Below are 11519 nucleotides of genomic sequence, written 5' to 3'. Positions count from 1 at the left end.
TTTCAGACCGTTTATTTTTGCCGATGCGATGAAACCCTCTGAGCTCTTCAACGGCGGGAGAATCGCAGATAATCCTTCCCCCAACGAAGTGAGTTTAAGCGTTGATAAGTTGCCCCTCACAAATCAAGCTCGGCCAAACTTGCCCGTTTGGGTCAGCCCGGAGAATGGGTTTGCGGCTCACGGCTGCTTGTGATTCATAGGTGCTTAACCCTAACCCTCCTTTTCCCCCATCTCGCAGCCCGTACGTAGTCATGTCAAGAATAACTCGAGCACAATTCAGAGGTGCAAAAATGTGTTTATCATTTTGGATTCCCATCCCATACATTATCACCCCTTAAATATATCCAAATGTGATTCCCACCAAGAAAACACCCAATCTATGTACCCAATGCATGCCAAAGCCAGACAGATAGATGTAAGTAAGCCAATGCCTTCCCCCTTTTCCCGGCCTACTAGCCTTTGCCTTGCCGCCGTCATATGCTGTTGTGCTGCCATTTTGTGTCCCATTCCGTAAGAAAGATGATAATGTCCCGTCAATGTCGTTGTTGCTGCCGTGGTATCTCGATGCCATTTGTCCGCTCGCCAGTCTTCCTCCCGTGAGGTCCTCCGGCCTCCATTCATTCAGAGAGTATTAACCGACCCCTCGAGGAAACAAAAGAAAACCCAACAACTCCCTAGCAATGAGTGTCCGAAATCCAAAACAAACAGCAAAACCCAAACAGTGCCGACCTATTCGCACCAAAATCCAAAACACCAAAGCCTACCAGAAACACAAATTCACCCCCTGTACTCCTCCCCTTCAACACACAACACCGGCACCGACTTGTTCCTCCTGACCCCAATATTCGCCGCCCCCTCCCCTCCCGTTCGCAGCCTAACCCTCCCCCCACCAGCCGCCCTCTCCGCACACTTGACCTGCTTCCTCATCCTAACCGCAGCAGCCGCATCCACTTTGCCCATCACCTCTTTCTCCTCCTCAATAACCCCCACCCCAACCTTCTCCCTCAACTCCATGTAATAACTCCCCACTGACGCCCTCCTCCCCCTCGGCGTCCCCTCCTCATCATCAGCATCACTCCCCTTCTTTTCTCCATAAATCCCCTCCAATTTCCCCCTTCTCCTTCCCCTGCCCCTCACCCTTCCAACAACCACCCCCCTCCCCCTCACCATCTCCTCCTCTTCCTCCTCCTCCTCTCTCCTCTCCTCCCCAAACCCCTCTCCCTCATCACCACTACTCCCATACTCAACCCCCGTATCAACCACATACCTCCTCCTCCTCCTCCTCCTCCTCCCCCCGCCCCTAGGCCCAAAACTATCCCCAATCCCATCATAACTCCCCTTTACCTTCGCCTCCGGAAAAACCTCCCACAACCCCGGCAACATCAACCCCCCACCCCCATACCCCTCCTCCTTCCAGAGCAGCTCCTCCTCCCCCTCTCCGCTCGGCTTTTTCCCCCCACCCCCGAGAACGCTATCGACCTCATCCGAAGAAATGTGATCATCCATATTAAACCCATCATCATCCTCCCCCTCAGCAAGCTTGACCGCCTCGGGCGCCAGACTGTCATCATCCACAGACGCAGACGTGACCGTCGTTCGTGACTGCGGACGTCCAGGACTGGAGGAGGATCTAACCGTGACGGTGTGCGTGGTCGGTGTCCCGGACGAGGCCGAGTAACCTCTCAAACTCCTCGTGCGAATCGGGACGTGATGTTCAGGGATCTCAAACGGTACAGCGGTTGCCGGTCGGGCGGGGGGGTTCAGGGGCGGCGGTGGCGGTGTGCTTCTCATCATGGAGAGGGGACGACGAAACCCCAGGTTTGCCAATGAGGAAGCGGTAGGTTTAGGGGTTGTAGAAGCTGTCTTGTGGGCTAGAAGAGAGAACACGCAAAGTTAGCACATGATCGCTGAACAAAAAAATTGGTGAGTGTCGAAATAAGGAAAAAAAGAAGAAAAAAAAATGAGAAAAAAGAAGAAAGAAAGAGAAGAAGAAAAAAACACTAACAAGAACAAAATTCCACCCAATCATCCACAGCGTCAACATCAACCTCAGATACGGACGGTGGCTGAAAGGGTTGAGTAGCAGTGTGAAGACGACGCGGGTAAGCCAGCGGTGTTGTTGTTGTTGTTGTTGTTGTTGTTGTTCCCTGAAGAAACGAGCTGCCATCCCAGCTCTGAACACCAGACGAAGAAATAGACGAGTGCAACGTGTGTAAACTGTGACGGTGGCGGGGGGAAAACGATGCGCTGGTTGAACTACTCATTGACGCACGCTGGTGGTGGTGCTGGGGTCGGGTGGTAGCTGACCGGAGAGAAAACGTCCTTTCTGGAGAAGAGCTGTCACGCCGAGCGAGGTGGCCCGGTATCGACACCTTCCTCCTCGCGAGCATCACCGAATCCCGCGGTATCCTCGCCGTCCGCGGGGTCTCCCCGCTTGTCCTCGGAGCGCCCATCACAATCGGCGGCTTCAGAATGTCCAGGTCGATGGTGTTGATCTCTGAGCCGTGCACCTTGCTCAAGGAGACGGCGCTGGTGTTCTGGAAGGAAGCTGGAGGCATGTAGGTGTTGACTGATACCCGTCGCTTCAGGTGTCCGCCGCCCGTGGTTTTCATGTCAGCGTACAGGGCGGTCTCGGCGGGCTTGTGTCGGGGCGTCTGGCCCGGCAGTGCTTGGGGCAGAGAGCGCTGAGACGGGGCGATGGAAGCAGGTGGGGGGGCCATCGGCCTTTTTGGTGGTTGTTGACCATTCTGTGCCTCCCGAATCGTGTGCCTCGAGCTTCTTGGGTTGAGAGCAGGGGCTGACCTTCTCGGCCGGGGTGCGCTCGGATGGCTGTTGTAGAAGGCCTTGACATGCTCTGACTCCAGATCAAACCCATTTTCTCCCATGTTCCTTTCGGCAACGTCCTCTCCATAGTCCTTGGCACCGGCAGCCTTGACTCTGGCTCGAAAGTCGGGAGGCTTGAGCTCGGAATGGGCGTCGAGGATATCTCTGAACCTGCCACTTTCGCTACGCATTGAGCTGGAGCGTGAATGGCTGACGGTCCCTTGCAAGGTACTCTTGATTTCGTACTCGGAACCCTTCGATCCTGGTCGCGAGCCGCCACTGATGGTAGAGCCAACGCTTCGAAGCATCTTGAAAGAGATGGGAGGACCTTTCTTGGCAGCCTTCCTCAACCTGGTCCCGGAGCTCACATGTTGCAACGTTGGCTGCCCACTGGGAGCCGTGTTTGGTCGGTCAGTAGTCGGGTCTCGATAGCGAGGAACCCCAGGGGCAGGCGCAGCTCCGTTGTGATTATCCGGCACCGTCGACGAAAGCTGTGCATGACGAGAGTCTGGTCGTCCCCCAGACAGCGTATCGAAAACATTGGGACCATTGCCTGCTACTGGGTATGCTCCTACATGTGTAAGCTCACTTGGATCTTTACCGCAGCAATATTGTTGACATGCTCACCTTGAAGAGGGACAGTCCCAGCGGCTGTCGTGTCATAGGCGTGTGCTCTTAGAGAAGCAGCCTTGTGCTTGTCATGAGACTTTCTTGAGAGAAAGCTGAAGATGCCCATATTCGAAAAGAGGATAGCCCATTCGTCCCCAGGCTACCTTTGGTCAAAAAAATAAAATAAAAAAAAGATGGAGAGTGAAAAGGAGGGAAGCAGAATAGAATGGAAAAATCACAAGGAATCAGGTGGATAGCACTCAAAGGATCGCCTGGGAGCATGGGGTGGGGAAAGAAAGGGGAGGAACAGCTGAGCTCTACCTCGGGGACAAGGCTAGAGTCGTGGTAGGATATATTGAGATGGCAGACGGCGGGGGGGCTAGCAGATGACGACCACGCTCGGTAGCACAAGCACCTGGTTGGGATGTGAACCGAGAAAGCATTGTCTGGGGGTGCCGGCAGTACCACACGCCGCTTCCGTAGTGTGAGAGGAAGATAACACTCAGTCATCAAACACCCCGTGTGTAGCCATGAACTCTCACACATCGTGGAACCAGAGCAAAAAGTTTGCGCGCCGGGGGGATTCAAAAAGTCTCGCAGCCTATCATTGGAGGCGAGCAGTCTTCTAGCTGCACGGCACGGCATCTGCAGGGCAAGGCAGGACGGGGGGCGTTGTTCGAAGGAGGAGGGTGAGGAGGGGTTGTTTCTCTGCGTTTGCACGGGAAGAAAAAAACAGCGCCAAAGCGGCTAAACTGTTCTAGCGGCCTCTGGGACGAGTCCGAACAGTGTTGTCGAGCAAGTCGAGACAGCATTCAAAGACCGTGCGTTTGCTCCTGCGTGTCGACGGCGTGGTTGGGCCGTCTCGGCAGAGAGGTCTGATCCCCCGGAGTTGTGTCCCTTTGGGATGACAGTGACAGGTCTTGTTGGAAGTCAATCCTCGGCATAGATACTTGAGAGACCAACGATGGCCTGTGGCTGAAGACGGACGGCAAATGAGACATTGGCAGGTACCACAGGTCCGTTTGCTCTGTGAAGATGGTGAAGATTGACGGGCTGAAAATTAGCATGAATCATGTATATCTTCAGTCGTCACCAGTTTTTCTTCAGAAAAGAAAAAGAGTCTTTTGCTGAAGACTCGATTTCACTTCTTGTCTTTTAGCGTGGCCTGGTTTCAGGCCTCGACACATGGCTCTCGTTGCTTCTTTCGGCAAGCTAAACCTCGATCTCCGGAGTCTTCCCAGAGAGAGGATCGTGGGTTGCGTCTTTTGGGTCCGTCCGCCGCAAGGGTCCCTGGCTCCCCTCCATGCCTTCCCAACCCCTGCTCGTCGATCTGCCAGGATGTTCCTCGCCTGCGTCGATTGTCGATGTGACGATCTCCCCCAAGACGCGCCAGGGGTTGGGAGGAGGGGGGGAGATCGACATCTCTTGATGGAGATTTGATCTCGTTGTTGCTGCTTTGTTTCTCATGCTGTTTCTCACCCGCATTTCAACGGCACTGCATGCCTCACTCTCTCTAACCGCCGAGCAGTGCGATATCTTTGCGAGGGTAAGAGTGACGGCGAGTCAAGGCTGTCTGTCGGGTGGCGGCGGGGAGAGAGCTAACATGGGCTGCATCTCGGCGCGTTTGTTGGTCGGCGATATGTATGTGTGCTGACGACGGGAATGTTGTTTAGTTGGCTGCAGGTACGGATTCCTGCTGCTACACTGCCCCTGCTTGTCTTGTTCCCTGTATGAAAAGGAAGACACACCGGTCTTCGTTTGCGTTTATTTGCGTACGGCAATGTCCTCTCCCGCCAGCCGATGCGCATCGCCTGGGGACGTCCGGGACAGCTGAGGATGTCGTCCTACAACAAAGTTCTCGAAGTTTTTCCCTCCTCAACCGTGTTCCTTCCGGCTGTCGTTGAAGCATTCTCGTCGACGCCCTCTCCCGTTCTGGATGCTTTAAATAACTCCCCCCCCGCGCCCCGAGCTGCTTGTGCGGCGTTACACAATATAATCAGAGTCGTCATCTCCCGAGCTGAGCGGTAGAGCTTCCTTTCTGGGAGTCAATATTGATGCCATGATCATGCTCGTCATCACGTCAAAGGTGAGCATTGCTTCTCGAAAGCGAGGCGTCGATATTCCACAGAAGCAAAGTGTTTTTTGAGATGGGAGAATCGTCTCTTCACTGCCACCTAGCAGCTTCCCCAAACCTGTCAAAAGTGCCATGTTGCAACTACCATCTGAGCATCGCCCCACCAACCTCACCTGAGCCTCACCTACTTGCGTCGTGATAACCTCCAGCCATCATGCGCATCAACCATCATGACCACAACCCTCTCTCTCCCGCTTCCACATACGTGAATACCAACCCCCCACCCCCTCTCAAATAGCCCAATGGCAGGACGCCCAAGAATCAAAACACGTCCGACTTTCCCGCCAATCCTTACAGACAGTCCTCCACAACATCCGGAAGATCACAGGTGGTGGGAGGGGCGGTGGAGGAGGAGAGGAGGAGTACATCTGCAACCGACCCGACGAGGAGCCAAACTTGGGCGTTGGAGCGGGACTTTGAAGTCATGATTAAATTTAAGAGAAAAGGGAAAAAAAGGTTATATTGTATCGTCACCAGTCACACTGACCTACAGCGATCATAACCAACATAACTCTTAGTCTGACACAAACGCCCTCCTGTTTTCTCCTCCTGCCTCTGACACAAAGTAGATAAAAATCCCCACCACTAAAAACGCCCCGTAGCAATGCCCAACCCATCACCAACCCACCACCATCACCTAATCATACCCCCTCGCCAGCGCAACAGCACTAAACCTCAAATCCCCCCCCTCCCTCTCCAAAAACTTCCTCGCCCCCAACACCAACCCCTTCTCGCTCAACACATCCTCCTCCTCCTCCAACTCCCCCCTCCTGATCGGCCCCTTCCGTCTCCCATCCATCTCCCAAAGCCCCCCATCCCTCCCCTTGACAAAAGCAACATAATGCAAATCAACCTCATCCGTCGCCTCGGGAGCAGCCGTGTCCCCCCTCTCCGCCGCCGCCCTATGCGCCCTCGCCAAACTCTCCTCTGTCTCCAGCAGCCTCGCCCGTCCGATCGTGTCCAGCGGCAACGCCGTCTTGACAATCCTGTCAAGGTCGCTGTCCGGGGTGATGAACTCGGCGGGAGAATTAGCAATGGCGTGGAGGAGGCCCATGAGCCCGCAGGCGTTGCGGATCGTCTGTCTGAACCAGATCACGGGGTAATCCGGGGTGGGGACGTGGTCAGGGAGGAGGGAGTCCTCCGCCAGACGGTGGGATTCGTAGGTTGGGGTGATGGGGAAGACGAGGAGGAGGGCGTAGGCTGGGCGGGGGATGAAAGACAACAAATCGGGGTCGGTGAGGGAGTAGACGTCGTGGAGGGCGAGGGTGGGGGACATGCCCAGGTTGGTGAGGAGGGTTGTCATGAGCTCTGGGTTGGCTTCGAGGGGGATGAAGGCGGGCGCTGTGGTGGGGGGGTCGGGGTTGGACATTGTGGCGGTCTGGGGAGTTGTTGGCTTTGCCTGAGTGTTGATGTTTAGTGGTGGATAGTTCACAGAGAAAGAGAGCAGATATAGCTTGTGTGAAGAATGCGGAATGGGTCCGAGAGTTTGTGATTGCCGAGGGCAGCGCTGCGTTCGTCTGTTTGGTTGCCTGAAAGGGGGGCCCTTCAAGGTCGATCAGGTGGGGTAGCTGGGTTGGGGTAATGACTTCATAGCTAGCTTGGCGGCCCGCCCAGCCAGACAAGCAAGGGTTGTCCACACCATATCAGGGCCGGAACATGTGTGCAAACTGATTGATTTCCAACTCATCAGACATGTTATCTACCGTACGCCGTACCATCTACACTGCTAATGTTACAAGTTACATCCATCCCATCCCATCCCATCCCATCCCATCCCATCCCATCCCACCCCCATCCTATATGCAAACCCAAATCGTACAACCCATGCATTTCCACCCTCACCCCGACCCCTGATTCTTCTCAGCGTCCGGTCCTGGCTCCCGCTCCCCAGTCCCCCCCTCTTCGATAACCTCCCCAATGATCTCCTCCGGATCCAGCTCCTCCACAATCTCGATGATCGGCTCCTCCGGCTCCTCCTCGTGATGCTCCTGCAAATGCTCCTGCTCCTCCTCCCCCAGCAACTGCTCCTCGGCCTTCTTATGTCTCTCGGCCGCCTCACGCATGGCCTGCCGACGCCTGGCCTGCGAGTACGTAACATACGTAAGCTTGTCAAGGAACTCGGTGATCCTGTCCTCCACAATCTCCTTGACCTTGAACGCCATCGACTGGCTTTGGAACACGCCCTCGTAGCGATAGCTCAGCCAGAGATACATGGTGATAATCTGGTGCAGCCGTTCGAGGCTCTGCAAGTAGGCTGGGTTGTTGAACATGGTCATCCTCGTTTCCTCGTCCATGTCCAGAATACTCAGGTCGATGCAGTCGAAGTCTAACAGATGACCGCTCCCCATCTCGGCGACGCACTTGGCAAACGCCTGGAGCGCCTCTCTCTGGCCGTTGCTCTCTCCGTCGCGGGATACCCGGAAGGAGACGGGGCAGTTGAGGAAGACGCAGCGGTCGGCGACGCTGAGGTTGTATGGCTGGATGGCATCGGCGATTTCGAGCGCCGTGTCAAAGTCGCAGAGGTGGAACCGTGGCGACAGTCTGGCCAGTTCCCGTAATCTGGTCAGGACAAACGACGTGGGTGTTCTTGGGGGAAAGTAGGTATGGAAGCGCTCGATGATGTTCGCCGGAGGGAACAGACCAGCCGTCTCAATGGGCTTTGCCTCTTTTTGAAAAGCATTTTGGATGTCCTGCAGATCCCGAAAATCAAACGCCGTCACCCATCCAGTGTTGGATTCCACCTTTGCTTCCACCGCTTCCTCTCCACCGGCAGCACCCTCTTGCGCGGAAGCAATCTCGGCGGAAGCCGTCCTGTACCGACCAGCGCGGCCGCCGATCTGTTTGATTTCGGGAACGGTCAGACTTCGCACTTTGTTGCCGTCAAACTTGGAAGACGACTCAAAGATGACTCGTTTGATCTCCAGGTTCAACCCCATGCCGATGGCGTCGCTGGCGACCAGGTAGTCGTACTCGTTATTTGGATCGTTGAAGAGCGCCGCCTGTTGAGCTCTTGTTTCCGGAGGCAGACTGCCGTACACGATGGCGCATCTCTTTCCGGTTGCCTGCTCGATACCGGCCTTGAGCTTGTGCAGTGCGACACGGCTGAAGGCAACGACCGCATCGCCTTTTTCCAGATTCCTAAAGTCTCCACGAAGAGACTTGGACATGGTCTCGAGCGGGTTCAAGCGCTGGTACCGGTGAACGATGCACCTGTCGCCGATCCTGGCGCAGAGGTCCTGGATCAGCTCGACAACTCTGTCCTCTCCGCAGAGATGAAGCTCTTTGGCTTGCAGGCCCAAAACAGCCTGTGTCCAGGCCCATCCGCGGTCCTCGCTGGCGATCATTTGAATCTCGTCAACGACGGCCACATCCACCGGTTTGTTCAGGGGCGACATCTCGACCGTGCAGCTGTGGAACCACCTGTCGACGCCCTCGGGTATCCTGACCTCTTCACCCGTGACCAGAGCGCATGGCTTGCCCTTGGCTGTAAACCGTGACCAGATCTCATGGGCCAACAGCCGCAACGGCCCAGCGTATATCCCCGTCTTGGCGCCTTCCAGAGCCTTGAGGGCGTTGTAAGTCTTCCCAGAGTTTGTTGGGCCGACGTGAAGATGAACGGTGCGCTGCAGCATCCTAGTCGCCGGGTACCACTCGTAGGGAAACCGCAGGTCGGCGATCTCTCTGTGCAGCTCGTTGATGGCGTCTGGGAAACGCTCCTTCATCAAGAACGTCTGAAAACTGTGCACCAGCTCCGAGCTGAGCCCCCTGTTGTCGCCCTTGACAAAAGAATTCCGCAGATTCCAAAATAGGGGGTTGTCCGAACGACTAATCATGCCTTTCTCAGTGGCTTTCGCAAAACATGTGTCGAGCGCCTTCTTGAAGAGGCCAACCGAGCTGTCAAGCTGCACCTGGTTGTTGACGCCAAAGGCCCGCCAATCCTCCTGCCGGTCCCTATAATCGCCCATCTCTCGCATCACCTTGTTCACCCTGGCGTTGACGAGCACCTCAAACATCTGATAGCTACGCTTCTGGCTGAAGGTGGACTTGTTCTTGCTGGGGCGGCCGCCGCGGGACGAGGATTCGCCATGGTCGAGGCTGTCTTTGAGCTGGTCGAGGCTGTCGTTGATTTCGTGGTGCAAATTTATAATGTTCCTCTCACGCTCCCTGGACTTGGATGACGAGTTGGCCGCTTTGCGCCACGGCGACGGCGCGGTGGAAAACGCTGCTACGGACACTGGTGGTGTGCATTTCGGCCACTTGTAGGCATTCCTGAGCAGGGCGTTCATGTCGGGAGCGTGGGTTTCGACACCATCCTCCTGGGGTGCGTGCGCAGTCTCTCGCTGACTCCCCGTCTAAATCGGCCGCTCCTTTGTTCCCCGTAAACTCGGTCGTTCGTGGTTGTATAACAATCGTAGGGGGGTGTCAGTGGTGGCGGTTCACGTCCCAAAACAAAAAGTTGTTATCTTATCGGAGATTTTCAACTTCCTCTTCTGCCAAGACCCGTCCCCACTGTGGCAGGGACCTGGGCTTGGCGTTTCCAACCGTTGGGTAAGGGTTCCCACCGTGCGGAACTGCCAACGCTTCGTCATTGTGCATTCCCCAGACACAACCCCCCGATTCGTAGACTTGTGATCATCAATCGCTCGCTCACATCATACACGCGCAGTAGCTTCGATTCTTCATCGGCGCGTCCATATACATCCGGCAATCAATCAATCAACCCGCAAGCTTCTCACCAAGCCATCGCCACCACCGCTGGATAGACCACAACCACCATCAAAATGGCCTCCTCATCCACCTCCACCCCCCTCCTCTAGTACGTCCATCCTTCTCCCACCTTATCTCACCTCAACACTAACCTCTTTCTCCCCCTCAGCTCCTGCATATCCTACTCCTCCACCCTCCTAACCGAATCCTCCACCTCCTCCTCCCCCAACCTCCCCCAACTAGCAACCCTCATCCTCCCCAAAATCGACCACTCCACCCCCCAAAAGCTAACCTACACCCACGGAACCTACCACATCAACTACATCTCCGAGTCCCCCCTCCCCCTCACGTTCCTCGTGATCTCCGACTCGTCCTCCGTATCCCGACGCATCTCGTTCAACTACCTCACCGCGATCCGAACTAAATTCCTCGCCGTACGTCCCACCCCCTTCCCCCTTCCCCCTTGATTATACACGCACTACAGTCCCCCAAGGACTGTATCATACTAACCCCTACCTCCTTAGGCCTACCCCCCTCAATCAACCGACCTCGCCACCCTCCCAAACTACGGCTGCGCCTCTCTGAACTCTGACCTAAAGAGGCTCATGATCGAGTACGGCACCAACAATGTGAGAGGAGAAGACAACGCCGAGCAGGACGACGCCATTCGTACCGCCCAGAGAGAGATCGAGGATGTGAGGGGCATCATGACGAGAAACATTGAGGGCCTGTTGGAGAGAGGGGAACGCATCGACCTGCTTGTCGACAAGACTGATCGCCTGGGCGGGTCAGCAAGGGAGTTTCGCGTGAGGAGCAGGGGCTTGAAGAGGAGGATGTGGTGGAAGAATGTGAAGCTGATGGGGCTGTTGGGGTTAGTTTTGGTGTTGATTATTGTGACGGTGGTGGTGAGTGTGAAGAATAATCTTCCTTAGGGTTATGCCATCACACTGTATTCCTGCACAAGCAATATTTTTTTTTCTTTCTTATAAATCGTGTGGGCGGAAGAAGGGGTGATGGGAAACTTTGGGTTTGGGTTTGGTTTTGGGATGGGTATAAGCAGGTGAACTCATGGGTTTCAAATTGTGTTGTCTGAGTTTGGGAATGTTTTGTTCTATTATTTCCTTGCCCGTGGTATATTGGCTCTCTCTTTTATGATGTTTGTCCTCTTGCTTATGAGCTTGGGTTGTACTTGTATTGTACTGATATTATCTATACACGCGTCGTTCGTTGCCTTGCCTTGCCTCTA

The 11519-nt window shown here is 55.2% G+C and overlaps 5 protein-coding genes across 5 annotated transcripts; 2 read left to right on the top strand and 3 right to left on the bottom strand.

Annotated features, from left to right (window-relative positions):
- Positions 1-282: 282 nt before the first annotated feature.
- Positions 283-3813, bottom strand: QC762_605920 (uncharacterized protein). Its single transcript, XM_062892284.1, has 3 exons — positions 3451-3813; positions 2006-3394; positions 283-1871 (listed from the first exon to the last, which is right to left on the bottom strand). The coding sequence occupies exons 1-3, from the start codon at positions 3557-3559 to the stop codon at positions 778-780; spliced, it is 2592 nt and encodes an 863-aa protein (XP_062740380.1). The 5' UTR covers positions 3560-3813; the 3' UTR covers positions 283-777.
- Positions 3814-6203: 2390 nt separating this feature from the next.
- Positions 6204-6935, bottom strand: YUH1_2 (ubiquitinyl hydrolase 1; the record flags this gene model as incomplete). Its single annotated transcript, XM_062892283.1, has 1 exon — positions 6204-6935. The coding sequence occupies one exon, from the start codon at positions 6933-6935 to the stop codon at positions 6204-6206; it is 732 nt and encodes a 243-aa protein (XP_062740379.1).
- A 469-nt stretch (positions 6936-7404) lies between these two features.
- Positions 7405-9852, bottom strand: SUV3 (RNA helicase; the record flags this gene model as incomplete). Its single annotated transcript, XM_062884070.1, has 1 exon — positions 7405-9852. One exon carries the CDS (start codon positions 9850-9852, stop codon positions 7405-7407), a length of 2448 nt encoding a protein of 815 aa, XP_062740377.1.
- QC762_0092350 (uncharacterized protein) lies at positions 8170-9744 on the top strand (the record flags this gene model as incomplete). Its single annotated transcript, XM_062884071.1, is given in 3 exon segments — positions 8170-8942; positions 8953-9141; positions 9411-9744. The coding sequence occupies 3 exon segments, from the start codon at positions 8170-8172 to the stop codon at positions 9742-9744; spliced, it is 1296 nt and encodes a 431-aa protein (XP_062740378.1).
- Positions 9853-10347: 495 nt separating the features above from the next.
- QC762_605890 (uncharacterized protein) lies at positions 10348-11508 on the top strand (the record flags this gene model as incomplete). Its single annotated transcript, XM_062892282.1, has 3 exons — positions 10348-10382; positions 10443-10707; positions 10798-11508. The coding sequence occupies 3 exons, from the start codon at positions 10348-10350 to the stop codon at positions 11203-11205; spliced, it is 708 nt and encodes a 235-aa protein (XP_062740376.1). The 3' UTR covers positions 11206-11508.
- Positions 11509-11519: the final 11 nt, after the last annotated feature.

This window comes from Podospora pseudocomata, chromosome 6 (assembly GCF_035222375.1).
Source record: "Podospora pseudocomata strain CBS 415.72m chromosome 6, whole genome shotgun sequence".
Classification (NCBI taxonomy): Eukaryota; Fungi; Ascomycota; class Sordariomycetes; order Sordariales; family Podosporaceae; genus Podospora; species Podospora pseudocomata.
This window is presented reverse-complemented; position numbering and strand designations above follow the sequence as displayed.

What these genes read in the sequence shown, in the direction of transcription:
- QC762_605920 (XM_062892284.1), bottom strand. Translation starts at nt 3,559, where the DNA reads ATGGGCATCTTCAGCTTTCTCTCAAGAAAGTCTCATGACAAGCACAAG. An exon ending in TGGGACTGTCCCTCTTCAAG is followed by an intron (nt 3,395 to 3,450) that starts GTGAGCATGTCA and finishes TTACACATGTAG; the next exon opens with GAGCATACCCAGTAGCAGGC. An exon ending in TTGGGTGGAATTTTGTTCTT is followed by an intron (nt 1,872 to 2,005) that starts GTTAGTGTTTTT and finishes TCTCTCTTCTAG; the next exon opens with CCCACAAGACAGCTTCTACA.